This window comes from Bubalus bubalis, chromosome 14 (genome assembly GCF_019923935.1).
Source record: "Bubalus bubalis isolate 160015118507 breed Murrah chromosome 14, NDDB_SH_1, whole genome shotgun sequence".
Lineage (NCBI taxonomy): Eukaryota > Metazoa > Chordata > Mammalia > Artiodactyla > Bovidae > Bubalus > Bubalus bubalis.
In genome coordinates, this window is record NC_059170.1 from 26,510,209 (window position 1) to 26,537,543 (window position 27,335).

At 50.2% G+C, this 27,335-nt stretch overlaps 1 protein-coding gene across 3 annotated transcripts; it reads left to right on the top strand.

Moving 5' to 3' along the window:
* Positions 1 to 1,862: 1,862 nt before the first annotated feature.
* Positions 1,863 to 26,703, top strand: EDN3 (endothelin 3). 3 transcript variants are annotated; one of them, XM_045162668.1, is made up of 5 exons: positions 1,863 to 2,300; positions 2,898 to 3,186; positions 22,130 to 22,302; positions 23,387 to 23,467; positions 26,197 to 26,703. In XM_045162668.1, exons 1-5 carry the CDS (start codon positions 2,249 to 2,251, stop codon positions 26,205 to 26,207), a joined length of 606 nt encoding a protein of 201 aa, XP_045018603.1. In that variant the 5' UTR covers positions 1,863 to 2,248; the 3' UTR covers positions 26,208 to 26,703. The 3 variants fall into 3 exon arrangements, with proteins under 3 accessions (XP_045018603.1, XP_045018602.1, XP_006049119.1); XM_006049057.4 differs by having other exon boundaries at positions 1,870 to 2,300; positions 22,130 to 22,306; XM_045162667.1 differs by having other exon boundaries at positions 23,387 to 26,703.
* The last annotated feature ends 632 nt before the right edge of the window (positions 26,704 to 27,335 follow it).

The window sequence follows — 27,335 nt, forward strand, 5'->3', positions numbered from 1 at the left end:
TCGTGCCAGTGCAGGAGACATAAGAGACATGGGTTCAGTCCCTAGGTCGGGAAGATCCCCTGGAGGAGGGCCTGGCAACCCACACCAGTATTCTTGCCTGGAGAATCCCATGAACAGAGGAGCCTGGCTATAGTCCATAGGGTTGCAAAGAGTTGGATACTACTGAAGTGAGTTAGCACGCACACACGATCCTAAATGATGATGCCTTTCCCTCTCCACACCCTGACTTGAACTCAGGGACTGGGTAGAATGAAAGGAAGATAGGGTGATGGAGAAATTTAAGCATCAGCTCAGTTCTGGGTGGTTGGGTACTTTTCTAGTTACTGCAGCTCTGTAACAAATTACCCCAAATATAGTGGTGTGGGTGAGTTGGTGATAGGGAAGCCTGGCGTGCTGCAGTCCATGGTGTCGCAAAGAGTTGGACACGATTGAGCAACTGAACTGAACTGAAGAGTGGTGTAGAATAACCATGCATTATGCCCATGGGTTCTGTGGGTCAGAATTCAGACAGGGCATGGGGGGAACAGCTAGTCTCCAGTTGGACATCTTCAAGGCTGGAGGCGCCAGTCACCTCAAGGCTCATTCACTCACATAGTGGTTGGTATTGGCTGTTGGCTGCAAGGCCTCAGTTTCTCTCATGGACTCTCTTTCTGTAGGCTTGCATGGGCTTCCTCCCAACATGGAGGCTGTATGAGAGAACGGGGATCCCGAGACAGAGAGCACGTGGACACTGTATCAACTTGCACAACTCTGCTTCCAAAGGCACTCAAGTCACTTCTGCTACTTCCTACTTTTTCCCAAGTGGGTCATTCAGGCTAAAGGGGAGTGGGGTGATATTCAACTTTGTCTTCTGGGGGAGGAGTGTTAAAGAATTGGTGGACATTGTCAAGTCACCACAAGTGTCCTGAGATATGAGAAGTGATTTCATGACTTCAGACCTGTTTTTCTTCCCCTGTGTGGCCTGCGACTCCCTGCCCTGCCCCAGGTTCCCAGGGAAAGCAAACTCCAAATCAGTCAAGCAGATGGAACAGCCAGCAGCTAAAAGGGAAGTGCCTGATGCCGCCTGGAGTGCTGCCTCTCTTCCCTCTGCTGGGGGAACTCTGGCCAGGGAGGGGCTCTAAGGGCTTCCTGATGTGCTCAGAGGTCAGTAGTCCAGGGCGGAGTCCACAGGAAGCATTCATTGGTTCATTCATTCATTCATCCACAAATCTTTCTTGAGCATAGTTTCCAAGTGCCCTTCTCAGCAAAGAGGGTGTTAAACAGATTAACCGACCCTCTCGCCTGTGCTGCTCAGCCCAGGGGACCAGTCTCAGGGGAGCTGGGAGAATCCCCTACACGTGAGGCTCAGAAGACCAGCTTGGGTGATGAGGAGAGGAACCTGCCTCTCACTGGAGCCACCTCCCCTGCACAAGGGGCTGTGAGCGAGCTGGGACACCCCAGGACCGCTAACCCAACTTCTCAGTTGACTTTGCTCCTGAGTGCTGCCCACACCCGCCGGCTTTGAGCCCCTGGGAGAGGCTGGGAGACTGCCGGTGCCCGTGAGTCACGAGTATAAAGTACGCCCAGGGCCTTGGCAGGCAGGTCTGTGCAAGGGTAAGGTGTCATTAGGTGAACGCTGACAAATGCGGCTTTCTCGAGCCCTTGAGATAAAAGATAGGCTTCCCCTGCGGTCTTTTATCTCTCCCACTGTGCTGGGGTGGGAGCTGCAGGTCCCCGGGCAGCGGGGCAGCCAGGCAGCTAGGTGGGGGTGCGAGCGGGAGTGCGCGCGTGTGCGTGTGTGCGCGCGCGTGGCCTTCCGGCAGCTGTCCCGGCCCCCACCCCACCCCACCCATCAAACCCGGCCCTGCGCGCCGCCCCCACCCCTCGCCGTGCTGGGTGCGCCGCGGGCCGCTGCGCGACTAGCCGGTTCCCCAGCGCCTGGGAGGCGACCCCCGTGCGCCCCGGGTTCAAAGGCCCCCGCGCTGCAACTCCAGCCCCTCCGGGGGGCGGGGAGGCGAAAGGGGTGGTGCGGGAGCCAGAAAAGCCCTAACCCACAGCCGGCAGCCCTGAGCCGGGATGGGCAGCGCGCTCTGAAGTTTGTGACGGTCGCAGCCGACTCCTGGCCGCAGCCCGGGACGCGGCGAGCCAACGGCCGACCTCGAAGCATCTGCAGTTGGAGGGTGAGGCCCGCTGTGCCCGGCCCGAGCGCCCTTTGGCGGCCACAGGCGCCCGTCCTCCGGCGCGGTGCGCCCGCGCCCGATCGGGGTTCATGGAGCTGGGGCTGTGCTTCCTTTTCGGGCTCGCTGTGACCTCCGCCGCAGGTAAGCGGGCCGGGAGGCGCGCGTCTCCTGGCGCGAGCGCACACAAAAGGACCCCGGATCGGGGGCGCGGGGAGGGTGCCTCGCCGGGGGAGCGGCCTGGGGGCAGGCTAGAGGGCAGAAGCTGAGGGCACGGACCACCCCGCGGGCCCGGGAGGTTGCAGCCCACACGCAGGCAAGAGACCTGGGGCCCGGGGCCGAGTTGGTCAATTTTTCATGAAGTCGGGAACTTTTCCAAAAGTTTGCAAACGATTCAGAAACTGTGCAAAATGACTGCAAAGTGTTCAGAAAGCCTGCACAATGCTTGCACGTTTTCAGTGGGTGCAGATGGCTTACACGCTGTGCAGTAGTAAGTGAGAAGAGCTCCCAAGATTGTCACAAAGTGTGCACACAACTTGCAAGCTTTTCATCAACTGCTGCACATAGCTTTGCAAAATTTTCCGAACATTGGGAGTAGCTAGGAGACTTAAGAAAAAAGTACCCTTAGCTTGCAGACTTGGCAGAAAGTTTGATTGTCCCCTTCCTCAGGTTCTACGGGATGGTGGGTGTAAGGGTCTGCATTCCTAGGAACTCAGGAGCCCCTCCATCTGCCTCCTGCAGGATGGGTGCCTCACCCCCAGTCTGGGGATGCTGGCAGGAGCAGCATGCCCCGGGCCCTCTCTGCAGCCACATCGGAGGGGGACACCAAGGAGACTGTGGCCACCATGGCAGCCCGGGGTCCAAGCCCCAGAAGCCCTTGGCGGGAGCAGGGACCAAGTCAGTTTGGGAAGCAGGGGGCCGAGGGGGTTCCTGTGCACCACCGAGCCCGGCGCTGTACATGTTTTACCTACAAGGATAAAGAGTGCGTCTACTACTGCCACCTGGACATCATCTGGATCAACACTCCTGAGTGAGTCAGCCCTGGGGTGGGGGAGTTGGCCCGGGGGAGGGGAGGGGTGCTCCTGGCTAGGACCCTCTCTTCACACTGAAGGAGGACCTAGTTCCTTCTGAGCCCAGTCAGCCCAGAGCCCGCTTGTCACAGACTTCAGCCCTCCCGCCAACCCAGGTCAGCTCTGCAGGTCAAGGGTGTGACTCTCATCTCATCTGAGGGCCTGGCCTGGGAGAAACCCAAGCCCAGAGTGTCTGGTCTGGTGGAGGGGTGAATGAAATGAGCCAGCCAGAGGGATTAGACACCTGAGAAGTCCCTCTGGGGGGAGGAAGCCCCGAAAGTTACTCCTGCCCCTGGGCCATGTGGGTCCTGCCCCTCTGCTGACCCTGCCAGGCTCCAAGGAGTTTCAAATTCCTTGAAAGCAGCCTGTTCTCTAGGGAGTGCAGGGGTGGGCTGGGCAGGGCCTAGTGAAACCTCCCCCATGGGGTGACATTCCATGGAATTCAGGCTCCTTACCTCCTGGGTGGTGAGCCCACAGTTCCTCCTCTTTCCCATGTCACCCCTGCACCCGACAGCTCCCCTTCTCTCCTCCAGTCCGTAAGAACTCTCTTACTGCAAAACTGAGACAGTGCCACCTGAGTCCCTCCTGGAGTCTCCTTAATGTAAAGTCGCCCCTCTCCCAAGGCCGTGGGTAATGACTCAGCTCAGGAACCCCTTCTAAAGAAACATCCTCCTGCAAACTGTGAAGAGGGCTTGACCTCAATCTGGTCACCAGCCTTTGGAATTTGCTTTCCTGGTCTCTAAAATCCAGGACTTGGACCAGACGTCTCTAGGTGTCTCTGGGTATTCTTGGGATACCTTGGGCATCCTGCTTAGCCTTTCCAGAGCCCTGGGCCTGGACAGGCAACTTTGCTTCAGTGTTTGGGTCCCCTTGATCCAGGGGTTCCTTTGTCCCCGAGCCATGTGACCTCTGAGCACCCTGGGTGACAGCTTGATGGGCTGCACATACTTACCTTGTTTTACCGATACCCCAAGGATGAAGTGCAAAGGAGACTGAACCTAGGGGGTTGGATATCTTTCAAAACCAGGTCGTGAGTCCTCTGAGTACATCTGGTCTAGAAAGTCACCTTGCTGTCCTGCATGGCAGGCAGGACTGGCTCCACCCAGGAGCCTGGACACGTGTACAAGGTCCCGGCTCAGAAGGACCCTCACAGTCTAAAATGTATTGTTGATGTCTTGAAATGCTTAATACCTTTTGCATTCAAGTATAGTTGATGTACAGTATTGTGTTAGTTTCAGGTGTACAACACAATGAAATGCTTAATATTCTTTGAAGCAAGGGCTCTACATTTGCATTTTATCCCAGGCCATCCAATAGAGAGCTGACCCCAATGCCAGAACTTGCTTGCTGGCTTATGTCTGGTCGGCACACAGAGGGCTGACCAGGCCAGATCTTAAAGAGAGGTGTGCTGGGGAGGGACTCCTGGACAGGCTGCCGCTGACAGCCTTCTATTCCCAGACAGCTGTCAGCGTCACCTTCTCCTGCGGTCTCCATCACCCTGACACTTGTCCTCTCTGATTCTTATCCTCCTGGCATCGTTCTCTGACTAACTTAGCTTCACAGAACCCAGGGCAACCTTGGCAGGAATCCCCGGCTGTGGTTCTAGAAGGAGAAAGAAGAAAGCAAAGCCAGTTAGGGGAAGGGGACTTTGCAGAGGATAGGAGGGGAGAAAGGAGAGGATATTGGGAGACCACCTTAGTTCTCTGCCTGTTGCCAAGCTCTGAGCACTCGCTGCATGGAAGCACTCGCCCCATCCCCATGACCTGGTGGGAATCCTGTCTCCCCCTTCTGAGCTGTCATGTATGACCTGAGATGAAGCCATGGGTCTTTGGCTTTTCCCAGGATATCCAACTTGCTAATGTTCCCCTCACAACTTGATTTACCTCTTCCCTTCTTCCCAGACCCTGATTCATTTTAAACACTAGAGGGAAGGATTAAATATGGTGTTTGGGAGTTTCATGAGCTACCCTGGGAAACAAAAAATGACAATAGCCAGACTTGAGCATTTTAAAGTCAGACAGGCAACATAACCTTTATTTGGAAGATGTTCCCAGATGGTCTTTCTCTGCCTTCCTTCCTTTCTTTCCTTTCCTCCCTCCTTTGCTCTTTCCTTCCTTCTGAAAATTGTCTGTTGCTGCATGGGCAACCTCACTGGCAAACTTTAAAACATCTTGGACAAGATTGCAAAGTGAGGGAGTGGGTTTTAGGGAACTTGGGCTTTCGGAGAAATGGAAGCATCTGAAAATGACTGGAGTGAACTAAAGGGCAGGGTGACGCACACTGAGGACTTTCCCAGGTTCTGCTTCCCACTCCCTCCCCAACCTACCATCAGAACCCTATGTCGAGGGCTCCTCTCTCTTAGCTGTCACCCCTCTTCTTTAGCAGACCTTCCTCATCTCCTGGGACTTCTCCAGGTGTGATTTGCATCCGGTCCCCACCACTGGCTGCGCTGGAAGACCACAGGAGTCTGGGTCTTCATGCCTAAATTGAGAGTCTGGAACTTTGGGTGATTTTCAGCTTCCGGTGTCTTTCCTTCTACTGCCTTCCAGTTGCACGGAGGTAGAGGCAACAATCCTGCTTTATCTCAGAATGATGCTTGGGAAGTTGCAAGGCCTTCTTGGAGAAGGTCATTTCAGCTGCGTTTAAGGACCTGCAAGCTGCTTAAGGGGGGATGTTGTTCTTGCATCTCATGTGGAAAGTTAAGGTTCTAGAGAGCAGCTGCTCCCAGAGGTGTTTTCCAGGCATGAGATCCACGTTCTCTGGTTTCCCCACATCCTTCTAAGCACTTAGCTCTTCCAGATCTGAGCTTGATCTGCTCCCAGCACATAGTAGATGCTTAGTAATGCTGGTCTTTGCTGTCACTGAGGTTCTATCTGCAGGACTTTCTCCCACAAATGAGGTGTCCTGTCCCAGAGGTCTCACATACCTAGAGACACGTGCAGGAATGTGGATTTTTCTGGGGCTGTTGCTCATAGCTTCCATTGTTTCCTCCAGAAGATCTCAGGCCCCAAAGAGAAATGAGCCAACTGCATCCCTGGCAGCTGCCTTCTTAGACCTGGGGAGGTGCGGAGACAGCTGTCCGCCCACGAGGCAAGGGATGTTCATGGCTCTCCTTGGCCCTGTTAGGAAGCCACCGTGCCTGCCCCCACCCCCAGCAAACCCACCATTGCCAACGAAAACAAAACCCCACCTCATAGGAAATACTTATCTCATCTCATGGTCATGGAAAATATGCCAAGAATAAGATCATAAGGAGAGAAATAGGGACAAGAAGGCCACATACTGGAGAAGGCAATGGCACCCCACTCCAGTACTCTTGCCTAGAAAATCCCATGGACGGAGGAGCCTGGTAGGCTGTAGTCCATGGGTTGCTAAGAGTCAGAGACGACTGAGTGACTTCACTTTCAGTTTTCACTTTCACGCATTGGAGGAGGAAATGTCAACCCACTCCAGTGTTCTTGCCTGGAGAATCCAGGGACAGGGGAGCCTGGTGGGCTGCCGTCTATGGGGTCGCACAGAGTCAGACACGACTGAAGTGACTTAGCAGCAGCAGCAGCAGCAGGCCATATACTTACATCCCTATGCACTCAGGGCTGTTCCACAAGAATACTTCAAAAATAGGAGTGTCCTGTGACATGGTGAGGGATTGTCTCTATTGGGGTTTCCAGAAAGACGGAACTAATAGGATGTGTATATATAGATCTCTATGTGTATATAAACACACTACACACACACACAGAGGAACTGATGTTTCAGTCTGCAGTCTGAGGCATCCTGAAGGCTGAATTCCCTTCCTACTCAGGGCATCTCACTTCTCTCTGTCAGGGCCTTCACCTGATTAGATAAGGCCCACCCACATTATGAAGGGTAATCTGCTTTACTCAACATCTACTGATTTAAATGTTAATTGAATCTAAAATATACCTTCCTGGCAACATCTAGACTGGTTTTTGGTCACAGATCTGGGTACTGTGGCCCAGTCAAGTTGACACGTACAATTAACCATCAGAGTTCTCAGTGCTAACCATACTCCACAGCGGGGCAGCCCCTCTGCACCTGCTACCATCCATCCACCTGGCCGCAGAGTAAGACCACTAGCTCTGACAGCCGATGAAGCCGCAGGGCCCCCAGCAAGGAGCTCCGCTCCGTCTCTCCCACTTCGTTCCTGAGAATTGAGTGGACCTGCCATCTGTTAATCCCTCCAAGGATGCAATGACAGAGGCACTGTGATGCTGTGACCGTGACAGTGTTTCCAAACAAAAATCTGAGCAACATGGTCTGACAAGCAGGAATGTATTTCTGGAAAGAGCAGTGCAGGATGCTTGGAATCATGGCTGTGGTGGAAATCTGGGCTCTGTAGACTCGTGAGAAGACTCCAGCCCCAGGAGCTCTGCCCGGTGTCCTGTTTGTGATTCGCTGCATGGCCTGGGGATGGTACACCCTCTCCCCGTGCCCCCAGGTAAGGTGCAGACATCAGTGTGACTCTAGGATGGTGACCTAACAAGGTGACCAGCCTGGCCACACTGACTCAGCCAGCAGGAACGATATTTTTCCCCAAAGAAGAGGTGTAAAAATAATCATAATTATTCAATATATTCTCCCACAGAAAGGCAACAATTCGACAGAGTCATCTTTGCCCCTGCTGTTGTTCAAGAGAGGTATGCCACATGTTTCTAGGCAAGGGACATTTTAAGTTTGAGAACATCCCAGTGGAATGGATGGATCTGGTTCTCCAGCCTCCCGCTGATGTGGGACTGGCTGTCCACCCACTGTGTGATCACAGGGATCCCAATAACAATCATGTGACCCGCAAGTCAGGACTGGGAGTACTGTTGCTGGAGATACAGCTTTTGAGGCAGAGGGATAGTCTTTTGAGCATGATCATGATTTTGCAGGCAGTGGTCCACACTGATGTTGGCCATGACTCCTGTGAGTAAAGACATGTGAGGATGACATGAGAGAGTATGCAGAGTGTGCTCAGCACAGTCTCTGAACTCTAGTGGGCTCCGTACCTCAAGATCACAGGACCATATGGATAAGTATACAACCCTGGGGGCTGCATAACCTTCCCTGCCACTCCACACAGTCTGTGATTGGAGGAGCCTGGGACGAAGAAGCTCAAGTCCTGCTGAAGTCAGCTTCCTTGGACCCTTAAACCATGGTCTTACCCAGCTTCCTGCAGTAACACTGAGGAGCTTGCACCTGGGTACCCCAGTTCCTCCCTACGCCATGCCTCTTGGTGGGCGATCTCAGCATTTGTTCTGCATCAGGTTTACAGACCCTGGGAAAAGGTGTGTCTGGCTGACTGCCCTGCTGATAAGCAGCTTGATAAGCACCCTGGTGGCCAAAGGTTGTTCAGGCTTGATGAGATTTGGTCCTGCCCTTTTCTGCCCCTCCTTTGTTGTTTGCTTCTCTGGTGAATAATTGGAATGTTTGGGGAAAGGGGCATGGTGTTCTCTGAAGGCATTGCTAAATAAGCAGGTGGGTACATTGACAATGGGGGTGGGGCGGGGGAGGGCTGGGGTGATGTGGCAGTGTGGTAGGGTCTGGCTGTGCTGTGCTTAGTCGTTCAGTCGTGTCTGAGGTTGTAGCCTTTCAGGCTCCTCTGCCATGGGGATTCTCCAGTTCAGTTCAGTTCAGTCTCTCAGTCATGTCCAACTCTTTGCGACCCCATGAACTGCAGCATGCCAGGCCTCCCTGTCCATCACCAACTACCAGAGTTCATTCAAACTCACGTCCATTGAGTCGGTGATGCCATCCAGCCATCTCATCCTCTGTTGTCCCCTTCTCCTCCTGCCCTCAATCTTTCCCAGCATCAGGGTCTTTTCAAATGAGGCAGCTCTTCGCATGAGGTGGCCAAAGTACTGGAGTTTCAGCTTCAACATCAGTCCTTCCAATGAACAACCAGGACTGATCTCCTTTAGGATGGACTGGTTGGATCTCCTTGCAGTCCAAGGGACTCTTAAGAGTCTTCTCCAACACCACAGTTCAAAAGCATCAATTCTTCGGTGCTCAGCTTTCTTCACAGCCCAACTCTCACATCCATACATGACTACTGGAAAAATAATAGCCTTGACTAGACGGACCTTTGTTGACAAAGTAATGTCTCTGCTTTTTAATATGCTGTCTAGGTTGGTCATCAGAGAAGGCAATGGCACCCCACTCCAGTACTCTTGCCTGGAAAATCCCATGGACGGAGGGGCCTGGTAGGCTGCAGTCCATGGGGTCATGAAGAGTCGGATACGACTGAGTGACTTCACTTTCACTTTTCACTTTCATGCATTGGAGAAGGAAATGGCAACCCACTCCAGTATTCTTGCCTGGAGAATCCCAGGGACGGGTGAGCCTGGTGGGCTGCTGTCCATTGGGTCACACAGAGTCGGACATGATTGAAGCGACTTAGCAGCTTAGCAGCAGGTTGGTCATAACTTTCCTTCCAAGGAGTAAGCGTCTTTTAATTTCATGGCTGCAATCACCAATCACCATCTGCAGTGATTTTGGAGCCCCCCAAAATAAAGTCAGCCACTGTTTCCCCTGTTTCCCCATCTATTTGCCATGAAGTGATGGGACCAGATGCCATGATGTTAGTTTTCTGAATGTTGAGCTTTAAGCCAACTTTTTCACTCTCCTCTTACACTTTCATCAAGAGGCTCTTTAGTTGTTTTTCACTTTCTGCCATAAGGGTGGTGTCATCTGCATATCTGAGGTTATTGATATTTCTCCCGGAAATCTTGATTCCAGCTTGTGCTTCTTCCAGCCTAGCATTTCTCATGATGTACTCTGCATATAAGTTAAATAAACAGGGTGACAATATACAGCCTTGACGTACTCCTTTTCCTATTTGGAACCAGTCTGTTGTTCCACATCCAGTTCTAACTGTTGCTTGCTGACCTGCATACAGGTTTCTCAAGAGGCAGGTCAGGTGGTCTGGTATTCCCATCACTTTCAGAATTTTCCACAGTTTATTGTGATCCACACAGTCAAAGGCTTTGGCATAGTCGATAAAGCAGAAATAAATGCTTTTCTGGACTGCTCTTGCTTTTTTGATGATCCATCAGATGTTGGCAATTTGATCTCTGGTTCCTCTTCCTTTTCTCCAGGCCAGAATATTCTAATAGGTTGCCATGCCCTCCTTCAGGGGATCTTCCCAACCCAGGGATTGAACCCAGGTCTCCTGCATTGCAGGTGGATTCTTTACAGTCTGAGCCACTGGGCATGTCAGGATAATTTGAATGATCTGCTTGGAACCCCTTTGTTAAATGATGAAATCTTAGTAAGGCTGAGTCCCAGCAGAGCAAACACAATGCCTTGCAGTCATTTCTCATTGTACACAGCACCTGGGTCTCAGTACCCAAGACCTGAGTGTGGGCCACCAGGAAGGGATCCTAGGGAATAACTACAGAATCTGTTTACCAAAAATGGTAAATACATAAGAACACATAAAAAAAGATGGTATTGGGACTTCCAGTGGTGGTCCAGTGGTTAAGACTCCCGCTTTCAATTCAGGTGTTGCTGGTTTGATCCCTGGTCAGAGAACTAAGATCCTATACATCGTGGGGTGCAGCCAAAATAATAATAATAATAAAAAGAGAAGACAGTATCAGCCAGACTAGAAATGATCTTGAACTCAGGTTTCTGACTCATCATGTTTTTACTCTCTGAGTCATTTCCCTCCCACGTAACCCTCTCCTGCTTAGAAATCTATACATGTTTACATTCCAGTTTTGAGTTTGGGTAGCAGCAGCTCAGAACATTTCATGGCAAGATGCATTTTTAAAGTTTGATAGCCCTGGGGCTAAATTTCAGAGTTTATTGGCAAGGTCAGCTCACGCAAGGTGACCTCCTGGTTGGGTTCAGTTGGACCTAAAGTCTCCTTTTCTACCCCAGAATAGATGTGAGGAGGTGAGATGTCTGGGGGCAAAGATGGGTTCGTTGAAATGCTGCTGATCCCAACTGGATGAGAAAGAGACTTGAGGCTGGAAAGCAGGTTGATTTGCATCGAGGAGGTCATGACCCTGTGTGCCCCTGAAGGAAGAACTTGGATTTTTTCTAGACGAAGAGGACGTTGCAACTAGGAACTTGGCCTTAAATTTGAAGGCAGATGAAAGGCTGTGACATCTCTGGTGTGGTTTGTTCCTGCAAGAATTTAAAACAAAGGAAGCTGGGAAGCAAACAGTGCTTTCCTTAGGGGGGCCCCACAGCCGGTTGGAACTCACAGGCTTTGTAGCGCCAGATCGCAATCCCGTCTTGGATCCACAGCATCTCAGCAAGTTTGATGGGAGCTGCCTGTGCTCCACTTCCTCCCTCCAGGTAGTCCCCTGTAACCATCGCTCAGCTTTGGAGTACATTAGAAGTAGATTTACTGTTTAACAGAAGGAAATAACCCTCTCAGTCTAAGCCATGTTTCGGTGGAAACAGAATTCCTTAAAACGGGACACACGTGCGCACACACAGTTTCCCTCTATTTGGGACAGGAACCAATTTTATTTAGAAGGAAAATAAATCTAGGCAATGGCCACAATGTAGATAAGCTACTGGTCCAGACAAGGTTCCAGGGGCTTCTAGAGTCCTGCTGCCCCACCAAGCCCCCAGGAACGGACAGCAGAACAGGGCATCCCCACCCTTTCTCGTCTGCCCCAGTTTGGAGTCTCGGGAGAGCCAAGAGCATTTGGAGAACCTAGCGATGTTCAGAGTCCTGGAGGCACAGGTCTTCCCTTATTTTATGACCTCTTAGGGCCAACTGAGCAGGAGGCCTTAATAAACAGTAACTCTAGAATGTGGCAGCCAGCGAGCCCTGTGCCTGGCCCAGTAATTTAAAAAACAGAAACAGATTCATGCACCCATGAGAAAGGCTCAGAGGCTCTCAGATGTGGCCAAGGTGTTGCGGTCCTGTGCTGCTTGGTGATGACATGAATGACCCACAACTTGGGGAGCAGTGAACAGCTTTGCCAAAAGCCAGAAGCAGGTCGGTGAGAGAGCAGAGGTGTCTGTAGCTTTTCTGGGCTTTTCTACATCTGATTTCCACAGATTTCTTGTAGGGTGGCAAGATAGGGTGAGGCTCGTGACATACTCTTTCAGGAGCAAACTTGAAGGGGATGCCATAAGGTTAAATAAAAGGGAATGCGATGTTTTTTAAAAATGAAAATCAGTGCAGAAGTTTCATAATCAACCAAATACCAACATTTCTAATAAAGACAGGATCTGACTCTGGTTGGTTCTTGTTTGGGATAGAGCCTGTGTCTCTAGAGGGACTTAAGTTTTCTTAGCTCAAGGTAAGCAATCAAGTGATCAGAGTGACCACAACCTAAAGATGAAATCTTATGAAACTTAGCGAGGGTGTCTTCTCTTCTTTCTGCTGCTGTTGCTGCTGCTAAGTCGCTTCAGTCGTGTCCGACTCTGTGTGACCCCAGAGACGGCAGCCCACCAGGCTCCCCTGTCCCTGGGATTCTCCAGGCAAGAACACTGGAGTGGGTTGCCATTTCCTTCTCCAATGCATGAAAGTGAAGTCGCTCAGTCGTGCCTGACTCTTAGCGACCCCATGGACTGCAGCCCACCAGGCTCCTCTGTCCGTGGGAATTTCCAGGCAAGAGTACTGGAGTGGGTTGCCATTGCCTTCTCCAGGCTCTTCTTTCTGAGGGTTGTTTAAAGGGATGTGTGATGGCATCTGGACTTTTTTTTTTAATCCCCCTACACATACCCCCATCCTTTAAAAAATACCTGCTCCTTATTTTACTCCTTCTGTTTCCACTGCTGGTAACTATTTTGAGCCACATCTGTCTGCAGCTTTGCATAAAGTTATAATGAGCCTGTGCCAGACAGACGTGGATTGCTCATGCCTACATTTGACCTGGAATGTGTTAGGGTCACTGGGGGTTGGGGAGAGAAACTCTAACCTAACTCACATGGACGCATTTGGGTTGTAGCAGACAGGGGGGAAACCAGCTAACCTGTCGGATTCCCTAAATGGCTTCAGTTGCAAATATTGCAGGCATTTGTTACCCTAACTTCTTGATTATTTTTTGAGCTGTCACTCTTGGAAATCCCACCCCACACACAGCACACACAGAAGGATGTTTCTGTTACTCTCTATGGCTTTGACCACTTGTGCTTCCTCTAAATAGACTTCATTCTGAGCCCGTGTGCCTGTGTGAGGGGAGGAGGCTACTGTGTTCAGGGACCTGATGGCGCGATTCAATCTTTGGCTTTGGGATTATTTCTAAGCTCAGTTATATGGCGGTAGGATGTGGAAGAGTCCTACTCTTTGGGTGAAGCTTTCTGAAAACAGTGGGTAAGATCCTGGGACTCTCTCCACTTAGGGGTAGGTAGGGACCCCACATTTCATTGTGGTTTCATTGCTGGAGAGAAGCCCTACTCTAGCATATGTGCTATTCGGAGATGCTCAGGTGTAACAGTGAGGGCATTTGGGAATCTCTCCATGGAATTTGGAGTTGGACGGAGCCTTCAGAGATCCAGCCCTTTCATTTCTCAGCCCCAGAAAGAAACCACTCAGCCAGGGCCTCTCTGGGAGCTAGTCTTCAATTTGGACCAATATCCTAGGTCTGTCAGCCTAGGGAGGCCTCTGGTTTTGTCTCTGAGACTTCATCCTTCCAGGCAGCCTGGTTTTTCCTCATGTGTCTGCAGAAGTTACTATCAAGATGTGGTATTTCCATTTTAAGTGATCTAGAGACCATATTCCCTCCAGGACAATGATAGTAGAAATCGAATACATCAGCTAAGAATTCTAAACATTTGGGAGATTGGGTTTGGAATGAGAAGTAATGGCCAATTAAGACCTCCTTCCCTCTCTCCTTCCCTGATAGCTTCCCTGATACCTTCCACCTGCAATGCAGGAGAAAGTGAAAGTAAAGATGCTCAATTGTCTCTGACTCTTTGCTACCCCATTGACTGTAGCCTACCAGATTCCTCCACCCATGGGATTTTCCAGGCAAGAGTACTGGAGTGGGTTGCCATTTCCTTCTCCAGGGGATCTTCCCAACCCAGGGGTCGAACCCGGGTCTCCCACACTGCAGGCAGACACTTTACCCTCTGAGCCACCAGGGAAGTCCTGTTCAATTCCTGGGTCCGGAAGACCCCCTGGAGAAGGGATAGGCTATCCACTCCAGTATTCTTGGGCTTCCCTTGTGGCTCAGCTGGCAAAAAATCTGCCTGCAATGCGGGAGATCTGGGTTCAGTCTCTGGTTTGGGAAGATCTCTTAGAGAAGAGAAAGGCTACCCTCTCCAGTATCCTGGCCTGGAGAATTCCATGGACTGTTCAGTCCGTGGAGTTGCAAAGAGTCGGACACAACTGAGCAATTTTCACTTCACTTTCCCCCCCTCCTTTCTTCACATAGCAGACCCTTGTTATTGAGATGCTGTAGTATTATTATCGGAGAAGGCAATGCAACCCACTCCAGTACTCTTGCCTAGAAAATCCCATGGACGGAGGAGCCTGGTGCGCTGCAGTCCATGGGGTCGTTAAGAGTCAGACACGACTGAGTGACTCCACTTTCACTTTTTACTTTCATGCATTGGAGAAGGAAATGGCAACCCACTCCAGTGTTCTTGCCTGGAGAATCTCAGGGACAAGGGAGCCTGGTGGGCTGCCGTCTATGGGGTCGCACAGAGTCAGATACAACTGAAGCGACTTAGCAGCAGCAGCAGTATTATTATGCACCTGCTCTGAGCCAGGCACTGCCTGGGCTGCCCTGGATGCTGAGGTGGACAGGCAGAGGTCAGCTGTTACGTACCCCAGGGGACAGGAAGGAAGCCACACCTGCAGTCCAGGTGAGGAAACACCCCTTCTTCTTGGGTCTGACTGATGGGGGTCAATGTTCTCTTTGAAAATACATGTAATTCTGGTAAAATTCCCCAACAACCAAGTCCTGGATAAACTCATGAGTTGTGGGTTGCTTTCTTTGAGCAGGGGATGAGGGGGATATCTTTAAAAAAAAGTTAACTACCAACCCACAGCATGTTGCTCACTCTTTTGATATTTCTAAATATTCTGGTCATTGGCTATTCCTGAGGCTGCAGGAGGACTTCCTCCTTTCGTGGGTGGTGGAGGAACAGTCTGCCTTGGGGGCCTCCCACTTAGAGATGCGGCAATTTTCTGCAGAAGCAAAGCTGCAGATTGCCAGTTCCCTTTATGTTGTTTGTGAGCAGGAAGTTCGTGTCGTGTTCTTTAGAACCAGAAAGCATGTGTTTCTGCTTGTACAATGAGGTCACTGAGGAGATGTATTTCCTGGTTATTTTCTTTCCTAGAGGTTGGAAGGGCACCCAGTGGTTGTCTGGCATGAGGCCTGTCCCAAGCCAACTTTCACAGGCATTTGATGAGTGGACAAGGAGTAAATTCACTGGAGGATAAGCCTCCTGAGGTGGTTAGCCAAGTATCTCTGAGCATCATGAGGTCGTATGCTTGCTCCCACCTGCCCAAAGGACAGTGTGATCCAAACCAAACATTTCACAGTGGGCACACCTGGGAAGAAAGGACTCCAGCTAGCTTTGTTGGCTGTGTTTTGTCCTGAATTGGAACACATTCTTTTGTATTTTGTTGCAATGAAGAAAATCTCTACTTGTCCTTGGCAGCTGCAGAGACTCCTGGTCTTTCTATGAAACCCAAGAGATCATGGTTGCATCCATCTTGAGAGAGTGAGTTCCAGGGTCAGCTTGAGGTCACTGGTTGCAAGCAACAGAAACTTAAATGTAGCTCACACAGCACAGGAGTTTATTGGAAGGACATGGTGTGATCCACCACCTGGAAGGGAGGGAGAAGCAGGACCAGGCTTAGAAAGAGAGAGAAACCAGGACAGGACTGGGGGTCCCAGGGCAAAAAACAGACAATGCAGGATGCTTAGTAGCAGCTCCAGACTATTTTCTTTTTTTTTAATTCTTGGTTGTACTATGTGGCACGAGGGATCTTAGTTCCCCGACCAGGGATCGAACCTGTGTCTGCTACAGGGGAAGCTCAGAGTCCCAACTGCTGGACCACCAGGGAATTCCCATCCAAACTATTTGCTGACCTCGAATTGGTTTGCTCAGGTGTCTTGGGAAGGAGAGGGTGCCATGAGCCAGCTTGGGTCACCTGATGAGTCCTGAGGTGTGGGAAGGTGAGATACAGTGATTGACAGTCTCATCAAGACCTCACACAGGGAGAGAGGGACCATTTCCCAGGGGAAAGACAAGAGATTGGATTCCAGGAGACGAAAACAGCCAGCATTGAATTCAGGCTCTAGAGAATCCTGGGCTTTTAAGTTTTTCAAGGCGGGTATTTCTGTCTCTGAGCTATTGTTTCCTCCTTGTCTCTGTGTCGTTGTGTAAAGTGGAAGTGGGGAGGGGGCAGTCCACTAGATGTTTCTTGAAGTGAATGGATGCTTTTACAGGTCTTTGAATATTCAGTCACTTTCTGTAGTTACTTCATTCTGTCTTATTCTTCTAACAGAGTTCCTGGTTCACACTTTTTTCTGATTAAGTTTTACAAAGACAGTCAATGAAGCGGATCCACATTTTCTTCCTTGCCCAAGAATGTGTTTCAAAACTTGAGAGAGCAACTGAGTGGTACCTTCTAAGGAAGAAATTTAATAAAATCTGAAATTGAGCCTTAGTTAGAAAGCCTGTTGGAGTCTGGAAGTTGATTCTCCAGGGAGCTGTGAGGGGCAGTATCTGATGACCGCTGGTGCCTGGCAGCTGGGGGGCCCCCGCCGTCTGCCTGCCATTGGCAAACAGTTGTTCCTCTTTCTTTCGGCTGCAGGACCGGTCAGCAGCGTCGTGCCTCCTGTGCGATGTGTCCCAAAGACGGTCCTGACCTTGCTCTTCCGTTTCAGAAGGAAAACGTGAAGCGGAGGAGACAGCATCATCTTGGCATCTGAGTGTGAAGTGAAAATGTTGTTTGTTGGGGAGATACTCACCAGAACCTGGGCTTTTTAAAATTGAAAATGACAACAGTTTGTAAAAATAGTAGCTGGTGCTAATTTTGTCACCATGTCACACGATCTGTCTGGCCTTGCCTTATGGAACAAGCCACTAGGGCAGGGGTTGTACCCTGAGATGCCCATGAAGGCCAGACAGGTAAGAAAAGCAAGCAGAGAAGGACAGGAGTAGGGACTGGGGCCAAACACGAGTGTTTGAGCCAGGCTCTGATGGTACCACTCAGCGGCAGATGGCTGCTGCTATGTTGGAGTGCGGGACTGGAGTGAGTATAACTGAGAGAAGATGGAAATTGGGATATTTGTGTGAAATTTTCAAGTTAAAAAAAAAAACAAACAAAAACACCACCCTCTTGTGATTGGATGAAGCCTACAGGAATGCCAATTTTCTAACCTCTGCACTAGATTAGACTGTGTGTGTACAGGGCCATGGGCCCGTCATGAATCATCAGAAGTCTAGTCCAGGCCTGTACATTGGAAACCACTCTGCAAATATTTGTTGAGTGCTATTCAGTTTGGGGTGGGTAGGTGGGGTTATGAAAACTGGGCTTTCTAGGACAATTCGATCGACTTTGCTGAGAATTTAGAGTCTGGCTGGGTGATGATGCAGATGGAGAATGAATACAGGAGATTTGAAAGTTTAGTATTTACTCACGTTTATATATGACAGCTGGGAGAAAATGGGAAATAAGGAACACTGTGATAAGTATGATCTTGGCATCACCATCACTGATCAAATAATGAATGTTCTGAGCATACGCTGAGGACAATTAATATACAAAGACACACAACACTAGACATTGTCAATGTGATTGTTTTGGGGTGTTTTCTTTTGTCTAAGAGCATTTGGACTGATCTTACCTGCTTCTCTTTTGTTTGGAGCTCTGTGTTATAACTGGAACATTAGCAGGTTGAAATGCTGCCTACTTTTATAAAGAACTGTGTTCTTTAAGCCCCACTGTAGAACAGGAGGCTAAACCACAGGTCAGACGGTGTGCTGGTCAAAGTTCTCAGCCATTGGCACTTCATTTTCAGGATTCCTTCATTAGTTCCTTCCAATTCATCGTTCAAGAGACATTCGTTTCTTTATCATTCAAGAAATGACAAAGGTACCAAGACAGCAGCTAAAACATGAGTGCTTATTGGGCAGACAGTGTAGAAAGATGGCCCAGTCAAAGGAAGCCTGACAAAGAATGGCACTGCTGTGCCAGGTGGCATTCTGGTTCCTTCTTACTTGTCTTTCTTACTTAGTCACACATCTTAAATGCAGGGCTGGTAGATAGGGTGTTTTATGCCCGGTACAACTCACTTGAATTCCCAGACCGAAAAAGCAACAGCAGTAGCCACATTCATTCACTGCTAGGAGCTCTTTGCTAAGTACTCTTCATGCAGTGCAGTGTATCATTCAGTCCAACAACTTTTGTAAATCACGAAACTGGAGCGGGTGGAGTGATCATCATGTAAGTGCTACACAGCATAATAATGGGATCCAGGTAACCTTTCTCTGTGCTCTGTGTACCTTGTCCATACCTGTGCATATTGGCTGGTGAGGTTTCTTTATCCTGTACTGTTTTCGTACACCAGTAGTATGTGGATGCCCTAAGGCCTTTCTGCATCCTCATCACACTTGGCATAATACCAGGGAGACATAGGCAGACCTTGGAAATTCTGCACATGTGGTTCCAGGCTACCTCAACAAAGTGAAAAAGCAAGTCAGACGAATTTTTTGGTTTCTTAACACTTAGGAAACTTTTGTTTATTCCATACTGCCATCTATTAGGTATGCAATAGCATATCTAAAAAATGTACATCCCTTAAAACTACTTTATTGCTAAAAATTCCAATCATCATCTAATGCATGTGGCCACAAAACCTCAATTTGTAAAATTCATATTATCTGTGAAGTGCAGTAAAATAAGGTATTCCCAGATATAGTGGATGCTTGGCAAATGTTAGAAATTCCTTGTAAGGAATTTTGTGGCTGTTGAACATTGTAGGTTGGAGAGAATCCAGTCTTACTGGTCTAGTTTATCTCACGCTCAACAACCAGTTACTTAATTAATAGTCTTCATTTTCTCAGCTTTGTGCTGGGTCCACAGCAGATGCAAAAGACGGAGCCCTGTCTCCTACTCTCTTGGAGCTGGTGTCCACTCTAAGAGCTGGACAAGAAAGACCTCTGCCTTGGTTCTGTGGGGTAGAGGGCGTCTCTGACCCTCCTCTGGCCCTATCTCCTACCCACTGCAAGGAGTCTATGGGACTGAAAGCCATATGCCCCTTCTTCTAGACCATGTACCGAGTATTTATAACCCTGGAATACCCCCTCCTCAGGTGTCTTCGAGCCCACTTCAGGGTCTGACGTCCATGGACAGAACAGGGCTTAGGGCACATCTCCCAAGGCCTACAGGGCAGCCAAGGCGCAGCTGCTTGCAGGATGGGGGTGGGGGTGGGTGGAGCTTGGGGTGCACTTGGGGTCGAACAGGATGGGAAGCTGAAGTGCTGAATGTTGCAACACAGGACTCCAAGGAGCCCCAGAATCCTAAAATCAAGTTCTGATTTCCAAGGTATTCTGAAGCCAAACTCTTATTTAAGCGCTTATCAGATTTTAAAAACCTTTAAAATTTCAACCTATTCGAAGTGCGCCTTCGTTGGAGCTGGAATTGCTATTGTGCGTTGGGGAGCGGACGGAGGGCCTTCGGTGGGCAGGACCCTCTCCCAAGTCCTCTGGTTCTCAGCTTGCATCACCTGCTACCGGCTCCTAGGTCAGCCAGCAGAGTGCACACCTAGAACACCCAGGCTTGGAGCAGGGTTTTCTCCCTCCATGAACATTCCTGGAAAGTTTCAAGGGCTCATTTGCATACTAGCTCCTCCCACTAGGCTGCTGGGAAAGTGCTTAGCAGTTCTGTTAATGAATACCGGGTCGCCCTGTTTCCTCACTTAAAACACTTTGTGAAGTTGACTGGCTCTGAGCACACAAATGCCTAATCAGCTGACAGTAACTTCAAAATTGCAGGTCTTGCTGTTGATGGAAAAATGGGAGCCGTGGTTGTTAATCCCTGCGTGTAATTTTCACCAAGAAATGGGGGCCTGGGTTTAATGTCAACACCTAGAGATTTAATGTGGCCCTATTACTGGAAATCTATACCTTTAGCCAAATCCTGCCTCCCCACAATGTCGGTATTGTCTTGCTACCCCACCCCCACCATTTCCCATTCCTGAGAAAAGATGAGGTTTTAGCAAAGGTTCCGCTCAGAGCAGGGCCTTCCCAGGCAGCTCAGTGGTAAAGAATCTGCCTGCCAACCCAGGAGACACAGGAGACTAGGGTTCAATCCCTGGGTTGGGAAGATCCTCTGGAGAAGGAAATGGCAACCCACTACAGTATTCTTGCCTGGAGAATCCCATGGACAGAGGAGCCTGGTGGGCTACAGTCCATGGGGTCGCAAAGAGTCATATACGACTGAGTGATTGAAAACACATGCACAGCTCAGAACGGGAAGGGCCCCTTGCTTTCTCCATCCTGTGGGCACAGACTGCTCCGTACTGGGCCTGCCTGGATCCAGGAACCATTTCATAACTAACTCGGGTAGGAACGAGTGGGGAGAGGGGAAGAGAAAGAGGGTGGGGGTGGTTATGTTCTCAGCTTGTCTCAAGTCCAGCAGGGAGCAGGTTTCTCCCAAGCATCAGGTCAGGATGAGGCACCCCCCACTTTGTCCTCACCACCCCTAAAAGGCACCATGGCATGTGTTTTAAATTAAAGGAAATTCAATTTGATGTTATTTTGAAAGCATGCAGAGGATGTCAGAACCCCCTTTGAGGTGGCTGATTGGTGATACTTCATGGGGCTCACAGAAACCAAGGTGGTTAATCTTGGGGACTGGAAGGAAAGCCAGAATTTATTGGAAAAGTAACTTTTGGCCACGTGTGTTTCCTCTAGCTATTATTAATCTGCCCCAAATCCTATTCAGTAGTGCTAATGAATTAAGCAGCTGCTTTTAACTTTTTGCCACTGAATTGCTTGGTAGTGTCCTCCCATCCCCGGAGAGCACTGGTTGGATGGACATGAGCATAAGAAACAGATTAAACATTTATTGTTTCAAAGACACCACCACCCTCATGCCAGCTCCAACCATAAATGAAATGGGTAAATAGTTTCAGGCATTTATTTCTTCATAAGAAGACTTTTCCCAAAGCCACTTCTGTCTTTGGCTATGTATCTCTCAGGGCACAGAGGCTTCCATGTCTGTGTCTTTAAGGAAGCCTTGTTCCAAGGCCACAGTGTGTTTCAACGGCCATAATTGAATTTGTATTCCAGTTAGCACAGACTACAAATTTGGTGTATGCACAGAAGAAATTCAGTGGCTGGCGGGGCAGGAACAAACCAGGCTTTGGGCCGCGGGGTAGGAAGGCATCTTACTGGTATGGATGACCAGGCTCAGGTGCTGCTGGCTGAAAGATGAAGACTAGGATCAGCATTTGGGCCAGCAGGAATATCCATGTCAGGGGTTTGGATGCAGGAAGGGGAAACCAGAACTGCCCTGCAAGGATCCGGGACGGGAGGTGTGCTTGCTGAGGTTAGGTCTTGAAAAGACTGAAAATGCACACACGCACACCTGGCATTGCTGGCTCCTGCCCAGAGAGGGCTGGCTGCTGGGAGGTGCAGACAGGCCATCCTCCATCCTCCACCGGGACTTCCCATCTTTCCAACCCTGCGGCTCCAGCGCACTGCCTGGGGCTTAGGGGAGAGCAGGAGGCAGGGAGTCGGGGTAGTAGGGGTGAAGGGTTCACTCCAGAAGCTTTCCAAGGCTCAAAGCGTGGGGAGGGTGTGGAGACCAGATCCTGGGACATGGCTGCACCGCGTGTCTCACCCATCCTGTGTCCACCATCTCCCACCCCTTCGCCAACTCCACACCTGCCAGCACCCAAGAGCGAGGAGGCCCAGGCGGCTTGCCCAGAAGTGGCCCTGACGTTGCTCTTTCCTTTGCAGACGGACTGTGCCCTATGGACTGTCCAGCTACAGAGGCAGCGGAAACAGGGGCAGGAGGTCGGCTGGGCAGTTCCCACAGAGCCCACAGCCAGTGAAGGGAACGCTGCGCTGCGCCTGCACGGACAGCGATGATGATGCCTGCTTGCAGTTCTGCACCTGGTCCCTGGCTGCCCGTGGGTATGACCCCTTCCCTGGCTTTCCGCACTTCCAGAGACCCTTGCCCTAGGCAGTGTGGGTACAGGAGGGCTCGGCTTGTCCTGGGGGATACCATCCGACGTGCCGTGACGGTGGGGACCGCGCAGAGGGAATGTGGATCCCTGGCTCCTGGAGGGCCGTGGGCATGGTATCCCATCCCCTTGCTGCCTTTCAGAGCAGAGCCCATTACACGGCCACGGCCTTGTCTGGTCTCCAGAGGTATTTCTTCTGGATTGCATAGCAATTTGCCAAAATCTGAATAAGTTGCTAACTCTTAAAAATTGAAGAATACCACCTCCACCCCCACAGATGCACATTTTTAGCTTCTTCAAAAGTAACAAATGGGAGCATCTGGTCTCACCAGCCCACATGCCCTCGTGGCCAGATAGGCTGGTACCGAGTGAAGGCCACGGGTGAGATGTGCAATGTCCATTCACCTGTGTTACTCATCGTCTTACTTTGTGGCTGCCTCCCCAGTCCCTGAGTTGGAGACCCTGTAGTCTCCTACAAGCAACTGGAGAAGCTTTTGAGTCAGTGTGGACTCAGATAAATCAGCAGGCCCTAGCTCTGCCCTGTGGTGGCCATTTAAGTTGGGTTTTACCTAATAGCCATTCCTATTAATGCTCCTCGCTCCTGTTTTTCATTAATTTGGGCCAAGACCCCGCCAGGCAGAGCTACCCTGCCGAGCCTCTTCTGAGAGCCGTCACTGGTGGGATGGCACCTCCAGGTGCTTCCTGGGCAAGTAAGCACCAGCAGGGGGGCTCTCTATGCAGCAGGTGCCACCCCAACCAGGGACCCAGGGCCTGCCTGCTGTCTGGAACCCCTAGCACAACCACATTTTTCTTCTTGGCTCCTTAATGTCCATGGATAACTGAGGAGTGTGGGTGGAGGCTGGATTTTAGTGGGACTCCACCCCCGTGTGCTCAGCCTTCGGAAACTACCCGAGAGGCAGTCCTGGGGGACCATGCTTATACTGGTGGAAAGACAAGCCTTACTGGATGCTGAAAAACCAGCCACATGGAAATGTAGGTTGACTCATTTGAACTGGCTCTCTCCCCACAGGAATTCAAGGTCGGCACAAACATCTGACAAAGAAGTGGGAAAGCAGGCTGGTGGTGCCCTGGGGGGCGTGCGTCCGAGGAGGTGAAGTTGCTTTCTGAGTTGCTGCCCCTTGGGTGGCATGGAGGACATGTGGGGTGCATTTGGTCTGTGCAGGCGGCTAGCGGGAACCCCACTGCATGTGGGGGGGTTGCTTTGTCCCCTGGGATCAGAGCAGCCAAAAGCTGTGGACAGCCTGCTCTCTGTTTTAGGAGCTGACTTCTGCATTCCCTGTAGCTTTTGAGCAGTGATGTCTAGCCCTGGATTTCACCAGGTCTGGATAAAGCTCACCAACCACTGCTTCTTGGAGCCCCTGCAGGCTCATCTGCTGGGGCCCACATTATGCTTCTGCTCCCATAGCAAAATGTGATCTTTAGAAAAAGAATCATTTCTTCTTTTCAGCAGCTGATTCTGGACAGAGATGAATTACAGCAGCTGGGTGCCAGGTCCTCCAAGTCCTCCAGTTCATTTTATAAATTTTTTTTAACCCGTTTGTGGTTTTTGTATGATCCCAAGGGCTTCCAGCAGCCCAACTGGGTTTGTCATTCTATCAGTCAGAAATTGTTATTAATGAGTTGTCTACACATCTGCAATGGGAATGGTAATTTATGTTCGTAGCAGTGGCCTGGAGGGGGTTTGGGTTCCTACATGGTCTGATCAAGGGAGGGTTAAACCCTTCTGGATATATACAAGGCATTCCAAATTGGTGGCAGATTGCTTCGAGTCACCTGGAGAGGACTCTGTCAGCATCCACAATGAAAACACAGAGAAGCGGCAGAGGCAGACCCTGGAGAGGATGAGTTAGGCCCCCACCAGACCCCACTTTGCCTCTTTTTCCTCACCCCAAACCCAAACCAGTCTCAGTGAGGGAGTAGTGTGATTAAACCATCCACCTATTATGTCATTTACTCAATTCAGCAAGGATTCATTGAGCACCTGTGAGGTACAGGGCACCATCCTAAATGCTGGGGACACTACCGAGAATACGGCAAAAGTTCAGCCTTCCTGGCACTTAAATAGTGGGAGGAACAGATAGCAAACCAGTACATAAAACATAGAGCAGGGCACGTGAAGGAGAGCAGGAGCAGGCTGGGGGTAGGGAGTATTGGGGGTGGTTGCAGGTGGGGTGGTCTCACTGGCCAGGTGACAGTGGCATAAAGACCTAGAGGAAATGGGGCAGGGTGAGCCAGAGTGATGAGGAAGGGAAGGGGGTGTCAGACAGGGGAGGGTAAGCGCATAGGCCCTGCAGTAGGAACGTGCTGTGCTGGGCGCGTTCTGGGAAGGTAGGGCAGGCCAGTGCTCTTGTCATTGTCCTGTTGATGTTCAGGAGGTGAGGACATTGGCACAGATGTCCCACCCGCGCCTGGAAAGGATCTGCTTCTAGGCTTCACAACGTTGCTTGTCACGCTCCTGTAAGAAGCTTTACTTGGAAAGAAAAAGTCTTTCCTTATAATCATGGTCCTGACTTTCTTGCAAGACTGGAGTTAGTCATCCCTAGTTTGACATTTTCAGAGTGGGACTTGCTACGGTCCTGAACTTGTGATCCTCAAAAATGGGACCAGGCTGCAAGAGAGAGAGCTCCCAAGGCTCTGTTGGCAGCGATGGCTGTGTGTACACCTTCAGGCTAATGGCAGGCTCTGAAATTGCCAAGAAGCTCTGCCAAGGAGCTTGTTCAAAACAAGGAATAGGCTGAAGAAGGATGGGGTGGCTCCCTTTCAGGTAGTGGAGAGCTTGGCTTTTGTTATAGGCTTCTGTCTTCTCTTTTGCATATCCCTTCCGCCTTTTCTGAGGTAGGCTGAAGTCAAGGCCAGACAAAGCAAGTAGGCTTTAGACCTCCATCAAAGTGGACGTCCCTGCCCCGTGGTCTGCCTGCCCCTCCACTGGCCCTTTCGGCAGCTCCCTGGGGAGAAGGGCCTGCAGCAGGAAGACCTCAGTTATGGCTCCTCCTTGGTTCACATTTCCACTTCTTTGAGGACAAGAAAGGAGTTTTGCCTGGGGGAGAAAACCCACTCAAAGGGTCCTCACTTAACAATACAGCCCTTTCCCAAGAATGCCCCATCCAAAGACCCCAGCTTCCCTAATGGGTAAAACGATCCCAGCTGTGCCTCAGGGCCCACAGCCCAAGGCTCCGGTTTCACTCAGGAAATTGTTTTTGGAGCGGTATGGCATGTCGCAAAGCCACTTCTCTCTGGGAGTGAGTGGACCCCAAGCTAACTCTTTGCAAATGTAAACCCATGTCCATCTGGGAACAGATGCAGGCTCCGTCGGAGCATGTCAACGTCAGACCCATCACAGGGGGCAGGCACCAGGGGTGAGCTAGCAGATCACAGCTCTACAGGAGTTGATGAATTTGAAGCTTATGGGATTTAGACAGACATTTTCAGCTGTGTTTGGTACCCACTAAAAGAATACATCTAAAAAAGAAAAGGAAGGGAAGAAAGAAAGGATTCTTGATGTTTGTGATAAAAAAGGAGGAAATGAACACCCTCAGGTGTTGAACCCCAGGCCGTGCAGCAGAGGGACTTCCGTGCCCTTTGCCAACAGGCACACTGATGAACCATAGACCTGGTTCCCTGGAAGCCGCTGTGAAGGCAGCCCCAGCGCAAGACTATTAGGGTGATATTTGTTTTCAGGAAGAAATGTGGATCTTTGGGGAATGGCTTCAAAATAAGCCGCAGACACAAGCGCTTTGTAAATTATGTAAATTTCTATTTATCTATATAATTGGCAACAACTGGGAATTGTAACGCCTGACAGTTCGCAATCTCTTTCAGCTGCGCTCTAGTGGCTACGCTGAGATTACTGAGCAGCTGAAGAAGACGGTGTTTTTCAACCGCAGGGATGGGGAGAGGCCGCCCATCCCCTCCCCCTTCCCCTGCCAAGATGCTAATGCAAAGGTGGATGCTGGGGTGTTAGCCTTGACCAAATGCTAAATTCTCAATGAGTAGTATAAGGTACGAATGTGAATATCCATCATACGGAAATGGAAAGGACTGATGTGCCAGCGAGATGGTATACAGTTTCGAGAAGGGATTATTTATTGTGAAAGTGGTCTCTACATCAACTCCTTTCGGTGGGTGTGTGCGCAGCAGAATCTCTGTACACAGAGATGTTAAATTCTGTTCTGAATCCCAGCTCGTGTTCCTTAGGGCTTGAATTACATTTGTTTTAAACACCTAAGCACTGTTTGGCTCTGTGGCAGGATGGTATCTCAGAAACGCATTCATTGTGCTAACACTCAGAAAATACTGTCAAATGCAAAATAAAAAAATCTCAAAGTTTGCTCTGATTTGTGGGCTTTTCTGGCTGGTGTGATGCACATTGTTACACATCAGCTTTCTGTGGGCCCTGGGAGAGGACAGAAAACAGTTCCAGTTCCAGAAGCAGATTCATCTAAAGTCAGTTATGGAGCAAGATGAGCAAGGGGGCTGCTTGAATTGTAAGGAAGGAGCAGATCTGGGGGACTGTCTGAGGAAGATAAAACATTCAAGGTGGTTGGGAAGAGATATATTTGGGGGAGCGATGGCTCCTTCCCCTGGTGCTACCCTTGTCAGCTTCGTAGGGATGCACACCTTTGTCTTCTGGCCCCACAGGCACAGAGGTATTGAGCAGGATCCCAGGGAGAAGACAGTCATAGCCAACAGCCAACAGTGGACCTTCGCCTTGCTACTCACGATTCTTGAGTAGCATTTTATTTTGCCCTGCTACTCACGATTCTTGAGAATTAAAAGCCAAAAGTGACCATGTTTGCTTGATCTTCTCTATCAATTACAATGTTTTTAAGCCTCCGAGACTTACAAGACATCTGGGGGGTGGGAGTGCCAGGCTCTTCTCTTCTCCCCTCCTTCTTTCTTTTGAGTCAAGCATTGGAGACCATCAGGGAATGGGACTAAGAGACTCAGCCAGAGAGCCA